Genomic DNA, 24115 nt, shown 5'->3' on the forward strand with positions numbered 1-24115 from the left:
GACTTGGTTGTATCACAACTAGATTGAATACCCTCTTCTCTTTATTGAAAAAACGTGTATAAGAGCTTTAAACTTATGACATCTATATTTTGTTCCAAACTAACTATCAAATATCAAAACCATGCCTCCCTTGCATTCTCTTTTTTGTTATGTTGCGGAAGAGGTTTCAAAGACTCAAACTTTGAGTATTACACATCAGTCTGAACCATACTAATAGGCATTTCAGGCGTTAATTACCACATAAAGACATAAAGTGCAGAGCAGCCCCTATTGCATCAAGAGGCTCCTTGTATCAAACTTCTTGATATCAACAAGAACAAGTATTGACATTCGGACTATGAAGGAAGCTGTACCCTTGTTTCAAACCAAGACTATCCAAAACACCTAACTTTTTAGTTCCCAAAGAAGAACCAGTATAATTCTATCCAAACTAAATTTCTTTAAAAAGAAACACTCATAATTAAGAAAATGTGTTGCTTATTATATCCAGCAGCCGCACAACACCAAGCCTTGGCAACCTGTTGGTCTACACATAAAATGACAAAATAGTTAGTTACTGTCCCAATCCATTGGCCTAATGTCAAGGACAAATCAGTAAAACCACATCTTTTTAGCTTCAAAAGCTCTTCACCTACCTCTGCCTCTGTTAGCTCTGCCGGAAAGTTCAAAAGTTAGTTGGTATAGTCCTGCAGTTCTGATCAAACTCGTATATGGTAGTTAAAAGTATTTACTTTTTTTTAACTAACTTTTCATTCTGGGTTTTAACAAGTACAAGAAAGTTACGGTCTTTTTCGTTATATATGTCTGAAAGTGATGAAAGCTTCTCTTCTCCTATATACACACACCTAACTCCACCCACCAACCTCAGTCCTTCTCTGTTACGCACGAAACCCACTTCATTTTGCAGACATTTTTGGCCACCCTTCGAATCTCAAGCAAGCTATGACTCTCAGCGGTGTTCCGGTAATGCTTTGTCTGTTATGCATTTAGATTGTGATGATCTGGTTTTGGATTGTGATGAGAAATTATGGGTTTGAATGCTTGTTTGGGTTTTAGTTTCAGTGACCCTTTTGTTTGGTTAATGAGAAATGAAGGAAATGTGTGAGAGACATAAGGGTTTTGGGTTTATGGTTGTTGGAGGATTGTGGGATTCTCTGTTTTCGATGTTGTTCTGTTTGAGTTTGATGACTGTTGTAACAAAAAAGACTAGTCCTTTATGAACTCTATGTTATTGAAGATTGATGTGTTTAGTTTTTCTTGCTCTTTTAAGAAAATTCAGTACAAAAAATAGAAAACGATCATTTCAGTGACTCTTTGTTTGAGAAATTGGAGGAAAAGAAAGCAAGTGAATGGGACAATGGGGTTTTGAGTTCTATAGTTCTTGCTGGTTTTTAGGGGATCATCGGATTCTCTGTTTGTTCTGTCAGTGTTCCATGAGGAAATCCAGTGTTGAGTTGGGATCATGCTTAGATTTTAACCTTCATTGTACTTGTAATATCTAGCAGTTAGATTATCAGTTGAATGATGTCCGTTTGAGTTGTATGCTCATGTTATATAAATTTTCATTGGTGTGCTTGTAGTTGGCTACTTCGGATCTTCAAATCAGCTATGGAACTGGAAGAAATTCAACACTAATCTGTGCACCAGTAATGGGGGAATCAGTTGATCAGATGCTGCGTCAACTGCAGCAGGCAAAGGAACTTGGTGCTGACCTCGTTGAGATTCGGGTGGACTACATCAAGAATTTCAGTCCAAGACAAGATCTTGAAACATTGATTAAGCGCAGCCCTTTGCCAACACTCGTCACTTACAGGTAACTAATGAGCCTCTTCATATGTAATTTGTTTCAATAAAATATGACCACAGAAGTTACTTGCCTTAATGGTATCGACACCAAGTCTTAGGTTACGGGCTCTTTTAGATTCTGACTTTCGGAGAACTTGCAGGACTACTAAGATGGTCTGATTCTTTGATTTATGCTGATTGGTTTCTTTAGGTGATTGAAAGAGAGTAGTCATTTGGTCTTGGCCATCACATTTCTTATAAAAAAAGTTGTTCTCACTTAGATTTATTGTACTTCAAAACATACAAAAATTATGTATCACATTGATGGTAAAGCAGTTTTGTTATATTGAATTTCTTTGCATTTAGAGTTATTTTCCAAGTGCAGTTTAGCAGTCTTTCTTATGCTTCATGTACCTACCTACCTTACAGGCCAAAATGGGAAGGTGGTCAGTATGAAGGTGATGAAAAGAAGCGTCAAGAGGCACTCATTTTAGCCATGGAATTGGGAGCAGATTATATTGATGTTGAACTGAAGGTAGGAATGCCATGTACCTTTGGGATTCACAAACTAGTTAGTTTTTCTTGTTCACATGATGCGATTCTGATATTCTGTTCACTAAAACTCAAATTTTTGACATGAAGGTAGCAAATGACTTTTACAGTTCTATTCAAGGGAAGAAGCCAGAAAAGGTCAAAATCATAGTTTCTTCCCACAACTATGAGTCCACTCCATCTGCTGAGGAAATTGGCAATCTTGTTGCAACTATTCAAGCAACCGGCGCTGACATAGTCAAGATCGCAACAACTGCCTTGGACATTACGGACAATGCAAGTATATTTCAAGTGCTAGTGCGTTCTCAAGTAAGTGACCAAAACCATTGTATTACTGCTCTAAACATACTTTCATATTGTAACAATATGGTCTTTCAATCTTGTTAATTTAACAATAGAGGTACAAATATGTATGGATGAACATAATTAGTGATCTATTATTGAAATTGAAAATAAACACAAAAATAACAATGTTTGCTGAACTTTTTCATATAGGTCAAAACATTCAAAAATATCCAATCTTTACTATAATTTTATTGGAATCTAGAAGAATTAAGTAAGAGTTGTATATGCCTTGAGTTATCAGGTTATATGATTTGTTCTACAGTCCAACTGATGTTTTTACTCAAAACTGCAGGTCCCAATGGTAGGACTTGTGATGGGTGAGAAAGGGTTGATCTCTCGTGTACTTAGTGCAAAATATGGGTCATTTATCACATTTGGTACACTAGAAGCGGGTGTGGTATCAGCTCCTGGCCAACCAACTGTAACAGATCTATTGGAGTTATACAATTTTAGGCAGATTGGAGCTGATACCAAAGTACATGGTGTGATAGGAAATCCTATTGGTCACAGCAAAAGTCCTCATCTGTACAATGCAGCATTTAAAGCAAATAACTTCAATGGAATTTATTTGCCATTGTTGGTTGATAGCGTTGCAAACTTTATCAACACCTACAACTCCCCTGATTGGGTTGGATACAGGTAAATTTGATCCCCTGTCAAGTTTTGTTTGCTTTTTGCCATCAAACGAATTCTGCATACATACTGCCAGCATCTCTTTCCTTGAAGAGTTTCATTGTGTTTATATTCACGAGCTGTTAGTCTTTGAAGCCATTTTAAAGCTTCAGGAGTGAAAGTTTCAGAAGTCAGAACGGGAAATTTGTGCTTCTTTCTAGTTCTTTGTCAATTTAAACAGTAAAAATGCCAATTTTTGTTGCAAACACATAACGTACATTTCATTGAAAGTAGCTCAATATAGTCTAATCTAGGCAGCATGATGCATTCCCCTTGGTGTTTTCCGTACATTTCATTGAGGGTAGCTCAATATAGTCTAATCTAGGCAACATGATGCATTCCCCTTCGTGTTTTCCTGCAAAATTGTTGTCAATGGGATTGATTTTATTCAAATGAAATGCAGTTACACAATTCCTCACAAAGAAGCTGGATTCAAATGTTGTGATGAGATTGATCCAAATGCCCTGGTATAATTTCTTCGACATACTTTCTGGCATATGGCCATTGTAGTCCATTTCCTCACTTTGATATGAAATATCTGATTAGGAAGATCATTGAGGCATCTAATTGCCATAATAATAATTTTTCAATTCTTTTTATAGGCAATAGGAGCTATTAGTTGCATGATCAGGAACCCAGCTGATGGGAAGTTAAAGGGATACAATGTTGATTATCTTGGAGCAATTGCAGCCATTGAGGAAGGACTTCGAGGTTTCTTTTAAACTGATACAGAACTCATTTACTAAGCTAATTTCGAAAGGTGAATAACGACTGGTTTTCTGTACAGGATTAGGATTGAGTGGTTCAAGTAATGGATCTGGTTCCCCATTAGCTGGTAGGTTATTTGTGGTCATGGGAGCTGGTGGTGCCGGAAAGGCACTTGCATATGGTGGAAAACAAAAGGGAGCAAGAGTTGTCGTTGCCAATCGCTCATTTGGTGAGTCTTCAATGTTGCACCAATACTTTCCCAACGTATTTTTTTGGTCAAATTCTTCCGCGTTGCTTATAGGCTATTTTTTCCCCTCTTTCTTCTTTTCCACTTCTTTATAAGACGATACGATGAAAATGTATTTTAACTTGGGCTAATAAACAAGCAGGAACAAGTATGTGAAAAGAAAGCTTGCTTTATAAAAATCTTCTCTTGAGAATTTTTCTTCATGGCTCATGCTCTTGCGTGTCATGAACTGTTGTTGCAGCTTTTATGCATCATCTAACTCTTCCATCTCCCTTATGCTTTGAGTTTAAGTAACAATTTTTCCTGTTAGATCTCTTAATGAGTTCATTTTATATTTTTCTTGACTGCCAGACAAAGCCAAGATACTGGCGGACAAAGTTGGAGGAGAAGCCATTACTCTTGCTGAGTTGGCAAACTTCAAACCAGAGGCTGGTATGGTTCTTGCAAATACCACATCTGTTGGAATGAAACCAAGAACTGATCAAACACCCATCCCAAAGGTTTGTCTACCATCACATTCAATAGTTATTTGTGCAGTTGTCAATTTGATGGATGATCAAGTTTCTGAAATTTTGTCTATATGCTGTAAATTGTGGTGTCTGTATTGCATCAGTAACACTCATGTTGACTGGTCATCGTATGTGCTGAAGTAAGTTGACATATCTTTCTTTGTTTTGACAGGAAGCTCTGAAAAACTACTGTTTGGTATTTGATGCCATTTATACACCTAAATGGACCAGACTCTTGACTGAAGCACAAGAGTCTGGGGCAGCCGTGGTTTTTGGGACAGAAATGTTTCTTAATCAAGCATTTGTACAGGTTGAAAAATTTTCTGGTATACCTGGTAAGTTTCATGTGAAATATTCAACCTTTCTAGTATTTTTCATTTTTAATACACGTTTAACTCTTTAACTAATCGTGTATTTCTCTTAATTTTCTGTCAAATGCAGCTGATAAGCAACTGATCAGGGATACATTGGCAAGATACACATAAGGATGAATTTTTCTTAAATCTCATGCTGCAGCTTATCCTCTGCTTTCGAGCTGCAGCTTAGTTTACAGTTTGTGCAAGTAGCTGTGTATTTGTCATGTTGTACCAATAAATTTCAGATCTTGCTTATGAAATATTTCGTGAACATGAATGTTGAAAAATTTTGAATTTACTCTTTGGCCGTATATATTTGGCCAGACAGTTATTTAACATGGAAAAAAAACTAGATGGTTTTGTAGTCATTACCCAAAAGCTTCTGGGAATGGTTTCAAGTCAGAATACTGAAGGGAGTTCAGCTTTTTTCTCGTCTTTCAATTTGACATTATAATGCAGTAGTTTATAAACTGTCTAGTCTATCAAATTGAACCATATCTATATATCAGAATCAGCAGTAACTGAAAAACTACTGTAAATAATACGAAACTTGCCACCATATTTAACCAGCATATCTGCTATGTTGATCTTTCTCTTTTCAAAAATAAAAGAAAATGTTCGTCTTTCTATTCTTAGTATGGTAGATAATAATCATAATATAATTAATATTGGGCAAGTTTAATCAGCATATGAGAACAGTTAAACGTACAGATACCCACAGGGACTAAAGGGTTGCATTGTGTGAGATCAACATTGCATAGAGCGAATTAATTTGGCAACTCAACCAATGCAACCTTATCACAACATCTTAACTTCAAAGATATTGGAATTTATGATTTTAATTAGGCACATGAACTTTTGTATGATGTGTAATCACGTCAAGTGATTTCAGTAATTTGGTTTAATTTCCCTTAATTTTACGTGACAAATTGGTACTTATTTTGTTGTAGTGCAGACTTTGAAAACAACAGATATATTAATCCTTGATTCCTTGATTAAAATGAAGTTCAAGCCCATAACCAAGTTATATATTGTTACTATGTACGTATGCTCCATGACAACATCAGTCAAGGTTGTCAACAAAGTATATTATGCAAAGAAAGCATACAAATATGGCTCTTGCGAGTCAACTAACCTGAAAATGAAGAATTGTAGGTTCAACCAATCTTGTGCTGCTGAATAATATAGTAGTTGCCACCCTTCTGCATTAGTTGACACTCCTAGTGTGAAAGATTACATTCATTAGTAGTGCCCACTGACTCCAGCACTCATCCACCATAAATTCCGATTGATGAGGCTGCTAAAAAGCCAGGCTCAATCATCCTTTCTTTCTCCATACATACTTTTATCTATAGACAAAAAACTCACATTACTCGCAAATGTAGAAAAAAGGACCCAAAATTCCTACTAAAAACTACAAGACACCCTCAGAGAAAACAGCTCCTTGTGCTAATCCCATGCAAAGACACAAGTACAAATTTCGGCAACAAGCATTTTCATGAACACAACAAAAATTGAAATTGAATCTTTTGGTAAGAGAAGAGAGCTATGAAGATGTAGAAACTTAGCATAATCAAAGTGGGGCATGCACATCATATAGAACCACAACCCATCATGAAAAAATAAGCCACACAAACACAAGTACAAAACAAAGACACCAAACAACAGAATAGCATGACTTTAAAAAAATTAAAAAAACTCAAACTGAGTTTCAAAATTCATATCAAACTAATCAAAGCAAACTGAAACAATAAGAAGAACAAGGACGCATACATCCAAGAAAACCTATGAATGAATATGTGAGAGGGAGGGAGAGAGAATAATATTATCATTGACTGAAACAGGAGAACACACAATACAAATACAGAATATGAATACAGAAAAAAAAATTGAGAACAAAAGCAGTTTATAAGAAGCTAAAAGGTGCTCCTCCTACTCAACAATGCAACAAATAAATTAGAGCAAAAGGCAACCAAAGGCTTCAGGCTCAGGATAAGTGGATGGATTGGTATAGAATTCGAAGATACGAGTAGGCTTGAATTTGAGGGTCAAACAATTCCTGGTGTCCTTGTTGATCTTGGTGATGTCAATCTCAAACTGAAATGGTATTGCAATACCCCGTGTCTTATGAGCCCCAACCTCGTTAAATTTAGGCTGTGGTTCTTGTTCATGGAGACACATTTCAGGCGCAAAAAGGCAGGCTTTCTGACCTCCTATATGGAGGAGGTAAAATCTTTGTGCGAAATCAAATTCCTCAGGAAACATTGGCAGCTTCAAATCAGCAATTAGTGTGATAGATTCTTGATTTTCATCCAAGGACATGATATAAGCTCCTAAATACGTGTTGTAACCACTGCAGGCAAACAATAACTTGTTGTTGTTGTTGTTGTTGTTGTTGTTGTTGCTGTTGTTGCTATTGTCCTCAGGCAGGTCCAGGACCAGAGCTTGGTCATCAAACGGAAAAGGGCGCATGGACTTGACCAATCTCCATTCTCTGTCCGGGTGAGTTGCATCGAAGCAGAAGACAGGACCAACATTATCCTGACATAAAAAACATGTTGGTGCCAGCAGTTGCCCAAGACAAGCGGCCGTGTTCGAAATACTTAGTATTTGGATCCATGAATGGAGGCTGTGGCAGCGCAGACCAAGACCCCATTTCGGGATCGAATACTTCAAATGAGGGAGGACCGACGGCCAGCCTATTCGAAAGTGCATAAAGTTTGCCACCCACCTCCGTCATCGTCGGGAAAAATTTGGCTTGAAGCAATTTGGCATCCATCTTGGGGATGATGCTTGCCTGCTGCTGCTGCTTGTCCGGGTCAGTTTCAAAGACGTAAGCATCTCTATGCCAAGTACACCCAGTGAACCTTGTAACGAATCTGCCGGCGGGTGTGAGGCCGGCGGCGAAAACAATCTGGGAGCCCAACACACCGCAACCCACACAGGAGGGGAGTAGCTCATCCTCATCCCCGCCCTTATAAGCAACCTGCCGTAATTGCAAACCATCCTCTGAATCTGATGACGACAAATCCGACAATTGGATGGATCAGACAACATAAGAGGCCCGCTTACCCGGATGGTGCTCGATGTAACATATGTACAGTGATTTGTTAGCCTCCGATTCATTCAACTTCTTCTTCTTCCTATCATCAGCCTTATGCCGTCGTTTGCGGCAGCGCCGAAGCCGGTGGCCATCGCTGCCTCTGTCGGCTAGATTCAGAGTGTTTTTGGGGGACATGGAACACGGTTTCCTTTGGGTTCTCGGCCTTTTTCCCGAAACCTTGCCCATTTAGGATTGGATATTTTTGTAATTACAGTTCCACCCTATTGTATTCCTAGTTGGATTATAATTCATCATATTTTCCCTCCTTGACACTGTTCAAAATAGTGTGCGGACGGTTTTACCCTTATATAGTGGCCATTGGAGTGCGGTAGCTTTTGCTTAAAACACATGTTCTGACGCAGTTTATGTCGATTTGGGACCATGAACTTATAACTAACAGTGCATCTTATATCTTATAACTAACAAGTTGGCATTTAAACTATGCAGGGACTATAAAGAATTGAACATCAACTGTTGCATACATTATTTGAGATGGTTAATGGCATGCAGGGAGATTTATTCAGTTTTTGTCATGCTAGATAATCATCTAATTGGTTCAACCTTTATCTCATGCACTTAAGTACTTCGTTGTTGACTCCTCTGGTTAGACACTATAGGTGTTTGATAATATGTTGCTGAGAAATTTTTAATTTTATTTAGAAGATAGTGGTCAAGGAGGAGGTATTTTGGGTTTCATATGGGATTATAATTAAGATTGATTTTTAGGGGAGTGTAAATGAGGAGTTGAGAACTGAGACGGTGAATACCAACACCGTATAATCAAAATATTTTAGAAATAGTGTAGTGTGTATGATTAAGAACAAGATTGTGGTTGTTAAAACTTGAAAGATTATACTCAGGGATTTGTTGCTTTGGTTCATTCACTTCTGTGATGATGGTATTGCCAACTTTGTGTTCATGAGGTACTTAGGATCTCATTCAGTTAGTACTTTCTTATACACAGATTCAGGTGAATTGTTTGTTGTCAACTATATCTATGATCTTCCGTATTTCTTAATTGTCTTTGTGTCAGTTACGGCTTATTGATGTCCGGGTTTTACTTTTAACTATTATACTGAATTGTTTTAGACAGATGTATCTTCATTGAATTGTTTGTGGAGTGCAACTCAAATCTCGTTTTTTTGGTTTACTCTTTGAGTTAATGCTTATGTATATGGTATCAATTTGTTATCAACATGAAATTGTTCTGATGTTTTTGTTTCAATTTATTGATCATGATTCATATGTTACCTTGGGATTAAAGTTGTTCCGACATGTCTGTAACTTCACTTAGTTGTTGTATCCGACGTTTTTAGTATGTGAACTGCATTAGATATCGTGTTTATCATTCTTGGAGGGCAAAGAGGTATCAAACTAATGTTGTTGATAGACTATTTTTATTGATGAGATGGTATGTGGGAGTTATTTGCTTATTGGTTAATATGTGAATTTTATTTTGTTGCTTATATGTTCGAAACATCTGGAGGGTGAGTCAATTCATAATATAGTTGATGAACGTGATTATGCTCATACTACCACAATGAAGGATGGCTGCCTCTATGACATTTTTCATGTCCATGTGAAATCCACCAGTAATGGATATAAGGTTGTAGATAATGATGTTGAAATTGGATTTAATGAGATGTCAAAATGTCATATCCCCGAAATTCGAATGATAAAAATTCGAATTCGAAACCATGAAAACTCTAAAACAATCTCAAATATATTGAAATCATCTTATCATAACAGTGTATCGAAACTGAGTTCACATCATGACTCAATCGACTTGAATAATACATAACCAGTTTATACCTCAGTATTATAACCAATGGAAATGTAAAATTCACTCAATCCTCACCACAAACTAGAATAAAGAAATCTTCAGAGTAAACCCTCTGAATCTCTTAATCCCCACCTGCATAACTATCCTCTACACCATCGAATTGGTGCACCGGGATTGTAAACACCCGGTAAGCTTTTCAGCCCGTATGAGTAAACCAACAGTAAACATACATCGCATACAAAGGAAATATGTTAAATAACATTTAAAAACAAACGTACTCATGTGACATTGGGCAACCCATCTGTTACCCAAAATCATTTAAAAACATGGGTACTCATGAGACTCAGGCAACTCATATGTTACCCCTCATGTAGTACACCGACAGGCACTTGGCAACCCATCTGGTTACCTAAAATCATATAAAACATGGGTACTCATGAGACCCAAGTACTCATCTGTTACCTTTATGACAGACACTGGGTAGCCCATCTGTACCCAATGTCACTAAAAAAAAGGTACTCATGAGATCCAGGCAACTCATATGTTACCCCTCATGCAGTACACCGGCAGATAGACTAGAGCTCAACTGAATCGTAACTGTCACCCGGCCAAGACTTGGTTTCAATACTGCCAACACGTCCAAAGACAGAAAAACACGTCCGAAAAAAAAACACGTCCGAAGATAAAACACGTTTTAACAAGACTCAATGTTAAAACCACGTACAATAACAATCCACTCATGTTATTATACTACAACAAAACGACTTTTCCTCAAATAAAATAAATATAGTTGTCACAGTATAATTCATTTGGAAATAAGAACGTGACAATATATAATATAACAACCCATATATATGTATCGTATTTACCATTTTATACACATACACAACTCACTATATCATATACATGTCCTAGTTCGATCTTTTAACAAAAAACACATAAATATGAGTCACCGTCAAGGGTAGACTCGTCATAGTGAGATTTACTCACATTCACCATACTCCATAATAACTAAAACTTTTTCAAAATAATTTATTAAAATAGCGTTTCACTTACCCATGAACCGTAGATGATTAAGTTCACGAATTTAAACCAAAACATATTTTTTTAAATAATTTTTATAAATTAGTGGTGCAACGATTATGGTAACAACTCAAACTAAATTCAATAATTATAACACTATTTCGATCATGATGATCATTGTGAGATTTACTCACCTTATTTCCTGCGTGCAACTTCCACAACACTGAAAGTAATTTCCGCACTCGTTTCGTTAGTCACCTAATAACATGATAAAAAAAATAGTCATCCTGGTTGGTTAGTTTTTAGTTTACTATTTGTTCATTATTTCATATGTCATAATCTAAAATGTGTGTTAATCACTTGATTTGTTTTTATTTTAATGCAAAATATGTATGGTTTTGTGAAGAGAGTTTCGTTAGTTCAAATTGTTTTCATAGCATCTCGAAATGAAAATGAGTCCATATGCGAGATATTTCTGGAAAATCATAGGTATAACACTTGGTTTTTAAATTCTGAATTTCTTTAGCGTTATTTTATTGACTCTAACTATATTAAAAATTGACTCTTATATTTATGGTATAGTTTAATGCTTATTTAGTTGGAAATGTAACTCTGCATGAGAGAGAGCATGAAGATAACTCTGTGGTCAGAATTAGCAAGGAATTTTGATGTTAAAACTATCAATAACGCGTTAACTCTAACATTTGCGGCATTTACTAGCTTGCGAATTAAAATTTTCAGAGGTCTGTATTTTATAATACTTAACTAGTGTTGTCGTCAGTGTATTGAAAGTACTTAAGATTCGTAAATACGTATTTTTTATATGGTAGAGTATGTATTCATATATTATCAAATAATTATTACGTTTTATTTACTTTGTTGAAATCATTTCCTCATTTTGAATTTGGTTAAACTCAGGTTTAATAAGCTTGGTGATAGAACTAGAATTTGGGCAGACCCTTGCTGGATTAAAAAGGATGAATCATGAAAGACAATTATGGATCTCCATATGCTGGACTCATCCAAGTACAAGGTATAAGATTTTTTTTTCTTTTGTTTTTAAGCAACATCAACACTGTATGTAGTAATTACTTAAGATTCGTAAATAAGTATTGTTTGTTTTTCGTATTAAAGGTGAGATCAACCCAACTAGAACAAATCATACTTGCATCCTCTTCAATCTGGACATTGCACAGAATTCTGATTATATGGCAGAGTATGCATTCATATATTATCAAATAATTATTACGTTTTGTTTACTTTGTTGAAATCATTTCCTCATTTTGAATTTGGTTAAACTCAGGTTTAATAAGCGTGGTGGCAGAACTAGGATTGGGCAGACCCTTACTGGAATTAAAAAGGTTGAATCATGGAAGAAAATTATGGATCTCCGTATGCTAGACCCATCCAAGTACAAGGTATATCGTTTTTTTCTTTTGTTTGTTAGCAGCATCAACAATGTGTATGTGTGATTGGATTCTATTATAATATCATTTGTTTTTTTATCCATTGATGTTGTAGGACTAGATTGTGCTGTGTCATGCAATTATCCTAAGGTTCCTATGTCATAGTGGTTGGTGGTATAATAGTTGTGCCGTTCAGAAATGTCCTCGACATATGAAATCAAAACTTGGAGGCGACGGCTTATCTTGCCACGTTCATCGAGATCAAAATTCAGTTTTAGTGTATGTCATTAAAATTGTATAGTTTTTCCTTTGTTATCGCTGCGTATGATATTAACTCTTGAATTATGTGAATTATGAGTTATGATATTTATAAAATGTATGGTATTTAGGTATGATTTTGTTTATATGCTGCACTAACTTATGACACTTGCTAAATAAAAAAACATGTATAGACTTTACATGACAATCAAAGATGATAAGGACTAGATTACTATGATATTGATTAGAAGGCAAGTTGAAGAGTTATTTGGGCATTCCTGCATGAATCTGATTAACATGAGAACTTATAAATGTGATAGTGATCTACCTGAAGAGATCGTTGCAGCTGTAGGTGGAGAGCATTTGTTTGAACTCAAACTAGGATATAATAATGAGTTTGTGGTCAAATAAATTCATATGAATTTCCATGTTGTTGATAAGGGCAGCGGTTTTACAAATGCTACTGATTATGGCGATATTGTTGAGTCACCGTATGAGATTCACTTATTTGAAACTGGCAAAAGAATTAATGTGACTGTTGTTACAACTGGAATAAGTATGTCGGCACCTGTTTTACTTCAGATTAAAAGAGGGGAACCATGTCAGTTTCAAGGATGATGTCTGATAGTAGCCAAGATAAAAAGGCTAGAAGGTAAGTGCTTGCTCTGTTGATTGTGCCGATTTGTGATACTGTTATTATTTTGTATACTTTGCTTATAAGGTCATTATATTTGATTACATGAATCTTATGTCGACTGGATCTGAACCAGCAGCTGCCAGATATTCTGGTAAAAAAAAAAGGATAAGTGAAGTTCTGCCGGTGTTTGTTTGTGTATGTGAAGTGGAGTACTACATGTGTAAAAATGGTTTGGTCGTTTCTGTGTCATCTCCTTATGATTGTTTCATTGTAAAATAGTTTTGGTTAGGACATTTTTTATCTCTATGCCTTCAAGGTTTAGAGTAGTTGTTTCACTACATATGTGTATAACGCTATGAACGACCATCTAACATTGTCAGAATAGTTAGTCATGCTATTTAAGTTTAGTGGTTTTTCCATTTTGCAAGAGTACGTGAATATCCACATTCTTTCATTTATTATATATGACCAATTATTTTAGTATCATCCGATACGGCAAAAAATGAATTAAATAATACAACTCAAACAACGTAACACATAAAGTTTCAACTTCAAATATAATGAAAAAGATGGATATGTAACTGTAATGACTTGAATATCACGGAGTCGTACCATTGCAACAATGCGATCATCAAATGATTGTTAGAATTCATTGTCACTAACCGTTAATTTTCAAGATATGCAATGACGTGAATATCATGTATTAATGTCATGATGTGATTGTCAAGTAACTGTATGATGTGACATTACACGTATGTAACGATTAGTTATAACTGACACGTTCATAGAAGCTAAAAATAATTGCATCTATCAAATCAAACAACACTACCTATAACGTTATAATATGACTATAAAGGTATTAAATTTAATTATTTGAATGTCACATATCAATATAATCCTATAAAAATTATGTTGGAAAATGTTGGTTTAGATTTGAGCCATTTAGAATCCCATATTGAAATAGGTGAAAAATTATCATTGAGTTATAAGGACTGATACCACACACACTAATATTGAGGCCTTTTGTGGAAAACCTCATACCCGAATTCTACCATGTGGCTAAAATGGGGGGGGGGGGGGTATTGGTATTATTAGACCTGTGTGTGTGTGATTGTTGGCCGCTTCCACACAACAGATCACGTAACTATTAGATGTAACAACATATCAATACGACCCACAAAAACAACCCAATAATATACTATAAACATAAAACAATCACAATATGAAAGCCTTATTAAGAGAATGAACACTCTAAATCAGCGTCTAATGTTAAGAACAAGTCTAATTCCCTCCAATAACCTTTCACTTGCTACTCCTCCACACTTGTAAGTTGTAACCTTAGGCCATCTCAAGTGGAGATGTTATTTTGGACATGTCAGCCCAATGGCTTTAATTTGACAATGTCAACCCAGTCCAATAGAATATGCATTTACACGTGTAATTGGCATTGAGATCTCGTATGTCAAATTTGACATAACTGAGGGGAACTGTCTTTTTTATTTTATTCATTCTCTATCGCATCTCTATCTCTCTCTCTCTCTCTCTCTCTCTCTCTCTCTCTCTCTCTCTCTCTCTCTCTCTCTCTCTCTCTCTCTCTCTCTCTCTCTCTCTCTCTCTCTCTCTCTCTCTCGTCTTTCTCTCTTCAACAATAAAGACCTAGAGTTTCATCGGAGCCCATAACAACTCGCATTGAAAAAAAAAACTCACAAGCCTCATATGTTTCCTTATTGTTTTCATATTCGAATCAAAGTTCCCTGGGATATGAGTGCAAAAATTGTGGGAAAGATCTAGAATTACTAAAACATTTGTTGTAAAGGCTTGGTTGGGTGCAAGAGTGTGAGCGCAAATGGTTTGGTTGTAGAGGCAGTCTGGAAGGCAATTGAAATCAAGTACATAAAATTCAAATTATGGGTTTTACTTTGATTGCTTGTTTTCAACTTATGTTAGTCATACAATATATTGATATTGGATTGTGGCTTATGAGCAGTTTGGGCTATATTTTTTTAATGATTATTACTTATTTTGATATTAATATAGGTGATATCAGATGAAATTGGGTGTTCACCTCCCTTGGTAGTGTATATTTTGATCGGTCAAACTTGAAAAATTGGAAGTTTTAGTTGAAATATATATCTATTCAACTACTTTGTGTGCCTCTGTGCTATTTGTGTGTCTTGCATCATGCATTAACCCTATTCCATCTTCGTGTGCTCAACCATAGAAGTGTTAACAATTCAGGGGCATATATTGTGTTATGCAAACTGTCCTTGTCATGGACTTGAAAGATGAGTCTGCTAATGTTTTGTTATGTCTTGCTCTCGTAGATGTTCAATGATAGAAGATAGGGTTTATGTTTATGATTTTTTCATTTTATGAATAATCATCCAATTTGTTAGGGATATGCTATTAGTGTTTTGACAATTTCTTAGGATGTTACCACAAACATAGTTGGTTATGTGGGCTGTTATGTTTCCCTTTTTTCAAGATTTGTAAAAGCTATATAATAGCCAAATTGTTCTTCAATAATAGTAAGCATTCATCCACTTTGCTATGGAGTTCATAGTTTTGATTTGAGTTTGTGATTCAACTTGAGATTACAGAGTTCTTAACATTCAATGCATTGAACTCTTATACTCTTAGATGTTCAGTGCCTTCTTCTCTTTCAAGTAATAATGACATATTGAGAGCTAAAAGGAAACACCATAGCTTAAACTTTAGGGTAGACTTCAACTAAACTGAAAATCATACACCTAAAGAGAAGATAATCCAAGGAGGTGGAGTTGTAGCATCAAAGAGCAGAATACGCATTACAAAGATTGAGTTGGAATGAGTAGTCTTGAATTGTTCTTCTGCATTAAAATCTTAGACTAGTGAATTATTGTGGCCCTAATATGTGTATGACCATATGGTAGTACTACTATATATGTATTCTTTTTGCTGAAGCAACACAACACCAGGTTATACCTGCATACTTCGATTTTGTAGGGGTTCTGGTTGTTGTTGTTGTTTGATACAGTTTATAACTCAATGAATAATTTCTGCAATGGAAAATATTTATAGCACAATGTATTTTCTTATGTTTGTATCAATTGTACCAAGTGGTCTTTAATTAACAGAGTTTGAAAATATTTCAGTCTTTCTTATTTTTAAAAGAATTTGGAGATTTAGAAGAATTGATATACTAGCTAAAATAAAATTGAAAAAAGGCAAAAATAATGGTAAATAATAAAATAATATTCAAATTTGACATTAGTAAAAAATGGATGAGTTATTCAACTTATTTGACACAAACAAAACACTTCTCTCAGCAACTCTCCCAGCCAGGTGTCACCTCCAGCTGGCTGTACATTCCCCGCAGTCAAATAAACAAAAAAACAAAAAACAAAATGCAAAACGTGGTGTGACGACTGACCATACAAACAAAAACCGCAGTCACAGAAAAACCGAACCGTCAAAAACTCAAAAACGTTGTTGTCTTCCTCCCCCAAATACCAAAGCTGCCGTCGGTCTCTCCAGTCGGTAGCTCTCAAATCCCTAATTCAATATCTCTCAGCTCATTTCACACTCCATGGTTTTTCATGTTGCTCATCCCTGAAGATTTTTCATAACATTGGGTGAGTTCCTCAGCTTTTGTCTTCAGAATTTGTGTTTGACTTTAGTTTTTCCTTATGTTTGTATGTCAAAATCTGTGTCTCTGGGTTTTGTCTCGGCTCAAATTTGAGGTTTGTGGTTGATATGTTGATGTTGGTTTGGTTAAAGTTGAGACCTTGTTCATGTGACTGTGTTGGTGATTTTATGTGAAGGTTTATTGCCTAAGGATGATTTAATGAAGCCAAGGGTTTTAGTATTCTGGGTTTGCATTAAAAACCTGTTAGGTTTATGGGTTTTGTGTTATATTTATGGTGGTTGGTATATTCAGACTATTGGTTGCACATAGCTTGCTGTTTGAACTCTTGTTTTGAATTTTGGGTTCCAAGCTATTTGCAAATGCCGATTTCTGTACATTTGTAATGAGATTTTGAATTTGCTCTGGAGTTTTTAGATCTTTTGTGTAAGATTTACCTGCATTAGACATGGCTAAGGTTTGAGATATTTTGAAAATCTTTTGGAGACTTAGATGAATGCAGTCTGGTCATCTGGATATAAGGTTGGGGGTGTATTTTCTCAACTCGTTTGATTTGTGTTTGTGCAGATGTAGACATGCAGGGGTGAAAATTTTCTTTTGATGTGGTGTGTAATCTGTTATCTGTGTATGTGATAGAATCTGTGGGTGAGGAGGTTGGATTATAAGTGAGCCATGGAGTGCAACAAAGACGAGGCAGTTAGGGCAATGCAACTTGCACAGAAAAAGATCCAAAATAAAGACTTTAAAGGAGCAAAGGAGATGGCAATGAAGGCTCAACGACTCTATCCTCAGCTTGACAACATTTCTCAATTAATAACAGTATGTGAAGTTCTCCTTTTAGCAGAAAGGAAGATAGGGGGATCAGAAATGGACTGGTATGGCATTCTTCAAAGCCAGCAATCTGATGATGTTGAAATCATCAAGGAAAAAAGGAAAAAACTTACTCTGGTACTTCATCCTGATAAGAATAGGTTTGATGGGGCAGATGCTGCTTTTAAGTTGGTAATGGAAGCATGGAAGGTGCTAAGTGACAAAGGAAGTCGTTCTAAATATGACATCAAGTGTAGCACTTTACTGGGTACTGGTACCAGTTCATTCGGCTACTTTGGCCCCAAATATTCCAGTGCTGCAAGTAGCGTTCCTCAATCACGGTACACTAGTGTGAATCTACAACAGCCGGTGAATATACAACAACCAGTGCAACCAGAAACAATCAGGATAGCTTGCCCCTCTTGTAAAAGAACGTACGATTATGACTTTGCAAATCGACTCATATTTTGTCAAAGATGCCTAGGAATTTTTGATGCATCTGATTTGGGTTCACAAAGTAATGGAGGGACTGGAAACCCGTCTTCAACAACATTGCACAATAGAAATGCAACATCAAAGGTGGCAAGGGCTGCTGAAGTGGGTGGAGCTTCTAAGACTGTAAAGAGAGATATTGAAAATGGAGTTGGAATAGAGAAGCAAGGGGTTGAAAGGTCTGAGTCCAGTCCACTGAAGTCGAAGGATTCAAGAAAGTTGAGAAATACACATAGAAAAAGAGGAGAGACTTCTACTCGTGATTCTGGTGATTATCCCAGGACTGGAAAAGGAGCCAAAGCTGATTCTGAAGTTGTTGTTCAAGAAAAGGTTAGTAATCCATCTGAAGCCAGGGAGAATCACACCAGGAGATCTTCAAGGAATGTGCACAGTGTTTCTTTCTGTGAAACTTTAGATGATGATGGTGATAATGCCTGCGATGTCAATGTGAATGGCGATGCTAATGAAGGTTCTTCGAAAATGAGGGAAAACTCATTGTCCACTGCTACTAAAAGGAAGAGGATTAATGGATCTGCGGGTGATGGAGTGTATAGGCCAACTGTTTTGGCCCTTTTTGCCATGGATGGGTACGAAAAATTAGTAAAACAAAGAGTGAGACGCAGAAAGAGCTTCCCTAGTGAAAGTGGTTGGGTAGAGGAATCATCCATGGCAGATGGCAATGGCAGCAAGTCCATGGCAGATGATAATTTCAGCAAGTCCATGGCAGATGATAATTGCAGCAAGTCCATGCTAGATGGTAATTGCAGCAAGTCCATGCTAGATGGTAATTGCAGCAAGTCCATGCTAGATGGTAATGGCAGCAAGTCCATCGCAGATGCTAATGGCAGCAAGCCCATGACATCCATGCGAAAGATCAATGAGGTTCCTCAACCTGAGTTCCATAAGTTTGCGCTCAGTGAAGCTGAGTTACTGAAGACTTTTAAAGCCAATCAAACATGGGTTCTCTATGATCCAGCAGATGGCATGCCAAGACGCTATGCATGTATCAGGAAAGTATTAAGACCTGGGTTTAAGGTAAAAATCACCTGGCTGCAGGCTGATCCGGATGACCAAGGTGAGGTTGATTGGTGCAAAAAGTTTCCAGTTGCATGTGGTAAGTTTGGATTTGCGCTCACTGAAGAAGTTACGGATCATACAATGTTTTCTCACGAGTATATACACTCCATAAAAGGCAAGGATAAAAGCTCTTTTCGGATATATCCTAGGAAGGGAGAAACCTGGGCCCTCTACCAGGACTGGGATTTGGGGTGGAGTTCTGAGCCTGAAAAGCATTCACAATACAAGTTTGATTTCGTAGAACTCTTGTCAGATTTTTCTGAAAGGGGTGGTGCTGAAGTTTCTTATTTAGGCAAAGTAAGAGGATTTCACAGTTTGTTTCAGCCAGCTGAGCAGCACGGAGCTGTCAGGTTTCAAGTGTTACCGAATGAGCTGTATCGATTTTCTCATCAAATACCCTCTCGGACGATGACTGGTTGTGAAGGATATGGTGTTCCTGAAGGTTCTTTCGAGTTCGATCCTGCTTCTTTGCCTGCCAGTCTTTTTGATCGGAGAAGCATTGTCACCGTAGCCAAACCTTCTAGCTTCATACCTTCTGGTAGAGCTCGCCCTGCCACGAAACAAGTGAAGAAAGATCCTGAAAGAGGGGAGGACAAGAAGGGAAACCTCAATGGTGAACCAATTGTGATCGACTAGAATAAGCAAAGTAATTGTCGCCGACACAGGGAAAGTAGTAGTACTCCATATCAGACCGAGGAGATAATCAAATCAATACACCCGGCGTATGAAATTTTCTGGAAATTAATTTTTGGTTTTGATGTTCACCCTGGGTGTATATATTTTGGTAGTAAATCATCTTTCTTTTGACATTTCTGCACTGGCTGTAGTGATACTTTTGAAATTTGAATCGTATCAGGTTTCTAGTAACTGAGAAATTTGCCTTTTGATTTACATATATGGCATTATGGCCACCAGCTAGTTAATAACTTTCAGCTTGTGTTTATGTTTATGTTTATGGTCATCTTAGGTTTTAAGCCTTTTGTTATTAATATGCAGTATCAGCTCATGCCTTATTTACAGTCAGATAGTTGGCCGGAAGGGTTGAGTCACACTACATTGCAAGAGAGCATCAAAAATCACATTGGCAAGACTGCAAGAGTAAGGAGAATGTTAGCCCTCACACCATTACCGTTAATGAAATCTAACATGAGAAACGTTATGCTCCATCTAATATGAGAAACGTTATGTGATGTTTCTACGTAACTTATGCATTCTAAATGACAAATTTATTAGTATTTTCATTTCAGGTGACATATGTGTATAAAAAAAAATGCTGTTCTTATAGCATTATTCTATTTGATTTTAAAAATAAAAAAAATTTAAGATGTCATCAACTAGCATACCTACTCAATTACTATCGTCTTCTTTTTAATCTCATCATCATCCGATGACTTGTGTCAATATTCACTCAAAATGTCGATCATACAGTTCATTTTACTAGTCAACATTAAACTCTCATGAAAATAAAAGAATCATAATCTTCTGTTAACATTATGGTAAAAAGAACTCTAAACTCAAATGCTCTACCCTGTGTTGTTCATTAGTCACAGATTTACGGAATTTCCTCGTAAGAATCTCGTACTCCTTGTCCTGTCCAATCGAAGCCAGCCACGTTCGCCTCCGCCATTAGCACGATCTGCACCTGTCAAAAGCGTCACGCCGCGTTACGCATCCCCCTCGATCTGCCGACACGTGTCCGTCTCTATTATTTGGCCCAGATTGGGAAACCCATCCCAGAGCCTTGGTACTCCTTCCCTTCCTTCTTCCCGCTTCTCATTTCCCTCTTTCTCTCTCAAACCCCCCGAAACCCTCGCCGATCATCAGGTACTCTTCTTCTCTCTCTCATCCAGGTTTTCCTTAAATCTCGCCCCCAATTTCTCCTTCTCCTTCTTTTTTACTGTACAACTTTCACCTCGTGTTTCATCTTTGATCGTCACTGTTGAGCTTCATTTTAACTATAATTAAATCTGGACTTTTATGCTGCATTTTGGTTGATCTCTTTGTTAGATTCAGATTATAATATATGCAATTTGGATTCACTTGTCCTTTTGTTTTTTCGTTTTGGATTGAGCAAATGATGTGAATTTGAGGTTTTGATATGAGCTAAGATGTGGGAAAGTTTTCATCTTTTTGAAGTTATGATGAGATTACTACATAAGGCTTTGTTTGGCTTTTTGTTAATCTTTGTAGAATAGTGAAGTAGATACGTATAAGGAATTGGGGGGAGTAATATTTTGATCAATGTGGGATGAAATGAGTGTGGTCTTGTTAATTTCAGTTTTTTTGTTACTTCGCGGATTGGGGATTTGGGTTGAGGTTTTTTTAACATCAATTTGCAAGTTTTAGGCTTTTGTGTGTATCATAAATATGCGGCATTATCAAAGCTGGTTCCTTTTTTGTTGGGTTCTTACATATTGATTTGGTCCTCCAGGTTTGGGAGATTGGGTTTAGGCTTTGGTGTTGGATATGGTGCTTTTTGTTGGCACTTACTGAGAGGCAATCGGCTTTGTTACATGTTTGTTATTTAGATAAGTACGTTGCTGGTGGGAATGTCTGACTTTACTTGCTTGATTTGTATTTGTGTAGTTTGAGGATTATGGATGGCTGGACTGTAGTCAAGCAGGGATAGGGTTCATTTGAACTCCTTGAGTTGTGATGGTTTATAGGTGTGAGAAAATGTAGATGATTCTCAATTCTAGATCAGCAATGGAGAGGAACAAAGGGGAGGCAATCAGAGCAATGCAACTTTCCGAGATGAAGATTCAAGAGAATGATTTTGCAGGAGCAAGGGACATGGCACGGACAGCACACCAACTCTTCCCTGAGGATGAAAACATATCTAAATTACTTGCACTTTCTGAAGTCTACTATTCAATTTTTGAATCTGGTGAAAGCTGCTGCGAGACTAGAGATACAGGTAGAGATGATTTTGAGCAATTTGTTGAAAAGGCCAGTAGTCCTTCTGGAACTCTAACTGAAGACGACGACGATAGTGAGGAGGGTGATGATGATAGTGATGATGATAGTGATGATGATTATGATTATGATGATGAAGATGAGGCCGATGACGAAGATGATGATTATGATAGCAATAATGAGTATGATGATCAAGATGATCATGATGATGGTGGTGATGATGATTTTGTGATTGCTCCCAAAAGGTTAAGGGAGAGACAGTTGAAGAGTTATACTGAGAAGAAGGAGAAGAATGCAGTGGATAATGGGGCCACTAAAAGTACCGTGAATCGTCCAAAAAGGTTGAGGCACAGCCAAGTCCTCGGTGTTATTAACAGAATTCATGACACGTTAAAGGATCATGATTCAATGAGTTCCATGAAAAGCTCCTCCAACCCTCCGTCTACATCAGCTGCTCAGTTCTATGACTTTAATGCACAGAAGTCTGAGGAGAAGATTAAGGCTGGTCAAATATGGGCACTGTATAGTCATGGTAATGGAATGCCCAAGACTTATGCTCAAGTTAAGAGGATTAATGTCAGGCCAAACAGAAGAGTTCAAAGGACTGTGCCATTGGGAAACTTTTATTTGCGGATGGGATTGCTTGAACCTTTCTCGGAAACCAAGAACACGGTTGAGCCGGTTTGTTGTGGGACATTTAAAGTCAAACGAGCACCACCTACACTGTTCTCTGTCGCCTCATTATCTCACTGTATAAAACCTAAACTTTTGGGCCAGAATATATTTGAAATAAAACCTAGGAGAGGTGAAGTTTGGTCGCTATACAAGGAGCATAATCCACTGTTGACCTATCCTAATATGGGGAAGGGTGAATGTCTAGTGGTCGAAGTGCTGGAAGTTGAGCACCAGAGTACAAAGATTGTGGTGCTGGAACAGGTTAATGAATTTAAGTCGGTATTCAAGGTTCCAACAGTGCAGAGCACTGAAACTGGTATCATTGGTATACCTCAAGATGAGTTGGGTAGATTCTCTCACCAGATTTCTGCTTTTAAGCATACCAAGGTGAGTAACAGTCGACTTGCAGGGTGTTGGGAGCTTGATCCATTATCAGTTTCTGGTTATGAGAAAGATGGTCTTCCAAAATATCTTTTCAATTGTGATCCAACTGCTGTGCTGAACAATCCTGACTACTCCTGTGACCTTGGTGATTTGGAAATGGATATATCAAGCATGAATTCTGACACTCACAGTTTGTCTGGTGAGTTGCTTGAAGATGACGCTAAACTTGTAATGGGTTCTGCGAGCATGCAAGCAGGTGTGAAACAAGACACTCCTTTTTCTGAAAGAGAGACTTCTGAGAAAGTTGAATCACGGGATTGTCACTTCTCTTTCTTTGGTAAAGATTTGGCGGATTCTGTTAAGCTAGAAGCAAGTCATGTGTTAATGTTGTAGACAATGGCTTGCATACCACAAAAGATGGCAACCAAACCTCCCAAAAGGAAGCTACTGCATTGTTATGCTGATTCTCGTTGTGAGCATCAACTCATCTAAGACTGATATGTATTATGAAGATAACTTTAGAAACTGTTGTAGTTGCCTGAGGCTGTACATATTTGGCGGTAGATAGCGGTAAATGTGATATGAAAAAGTTGGATTTTAGAAGCCAACCTTAAACTCTTTATATCAAGGAAACTCATAGTTGTCTTCTGTTTTCTATCTCTTCTTTAACTCTTTATGTTCTTATAGTTTAACTTCAGTTGATGTTCCACCATGTTAAAATCAATGTCTTGTTATCTCTGCCTTTCCCACTC

The 24115-nt window shown here is 37.0% G+C and overlaps 3 protein-coding genes across 4 annotated transcripts; all 3 read left to right on the top strand.

Moving 5' to 3' along the window:
* The first annotated feature begins 675 nt into the window (after positions 1–675).
* Positions 676–5485, top strand: LOC126800766 (bifunctional 3-dehydroquinate dehydratase/shikimate dehydrogenase, chloroplastic-like). The gene is made up of 11 exons (XM_050528178.1): positions 676–963; positions 1581–1813; positions 2215–2320; positions 2428–2646; positions 2975–3321; positions 3758–3821; positions 3957–4065; positions 4142–4291; positions 4661–4809; positions 4991–5153; positions 5260–5485. The coding sequence occupies exons 1-11, from the start codon at positions 943–945 to the stop codon at positions 5301–5303; spliced, it is 1605 nt and encodes a 534-aa protein (XP_050384135.1). The 5' UTR covers positions 676–942; the 3' UTR covers positions 5304–5485.
* Positions 5486–16827: 11342 nt separating this feature from the next.
* On the top strand, positions 16828–20282 carry LOC126798241 (uncharacterized). Of its 2 annotated transcripts, none has more exons than XM_050525147.1 (2): positions 16828–16998; positions 17577–20282. In XM_050525147.1, exon 2 carries the CDS (start codon positions 17682–17684, stop codon positions 20022–20024), a length of 2343 nt encoding a protein of 780 aa, XP_050381104.1. In that variant the 5' UTR covers positions 16828–16998; positions 17577–17681; the 3' UTR covers positions 20025–20282. The 2 variants fall into 2 exon arrangements, with proteins under 2 accessions (XP_050381104.1, XP_050381105.1); XM_050525148.1 differs by having other exon boundaries at positions 17646–20282.
* Positions 20283–21068: 786 nt separating this feature from the next.
* On the top strand, positions 21069–24013 carry LOC126798996 (uncharacterized). The gene is made up of 2 exons (XM_050526099.1): positions 21069–21212; positions 21975–24013. The coding sequence occupies exon 2, from the start codon at positions 22071–22073 to the stop codon at positions 23754–23756; it is 1686 nt and encodes a 561-aa protein (XP_050382056.1). The 5' UTR covers positions 21069–21212; positions 21975–22070; the 3' UTR covers positions 23757–24013.
* The last annotated feature ends 102 nt before the right edge of the window (positions 24014–24115 follow it).

Source organism: Argentina anserina, chromosome 6 (genome assembly GCF_933775445.1).
Source record: "Argentina anserina chromosome 6, drPotAnse1.1, whole genome shotgun sequence".
NCBI classification, from domain to species: Eukaryota; Viridiplantae; Streptophyta; class Magnoliopsida; order Rosales; family Rosaceae; genus Argentina; species Argentina anserina.

Excerpts from the sequence above, each read along its gene's own strand:
- LOC126800766 (XM_050528178.1), top strand. The coding sequence starts at position 943 with ATGACTCTCAGCGGTGTTCCG. Across the intron at positions 964-1,580 it reads TGACTCTCAGCGGTGTTCCG|TTGGCTACTTCGGATCTTCA; the intron begins GTAATGCTTTGT and ends GTGTGCTTGTAG. Across the intron at positions 4,066-4,141 it reads CATTGAGGAAGGACTTCGAG|GATTAGGATTGAGTGGTTCA; the intron begins GTTTCTTTTAAA and ends TTTTCTGTACAG.
- LOC126798241 (XM_050525147.1), top strand. The coding sequence starts at position 17,682 with ATGGAGTGCAACAAAGACGAGGCAGTTAGGGCAATGCAACTTGCACAG.
- LOC126798996 (XM_050526099.1), top strand. The coding sequence starts at position 22,071 with ATGATTCTCAATTCTAGATCAGCAATGGAGAGGAACAAAGGGGAGGCA.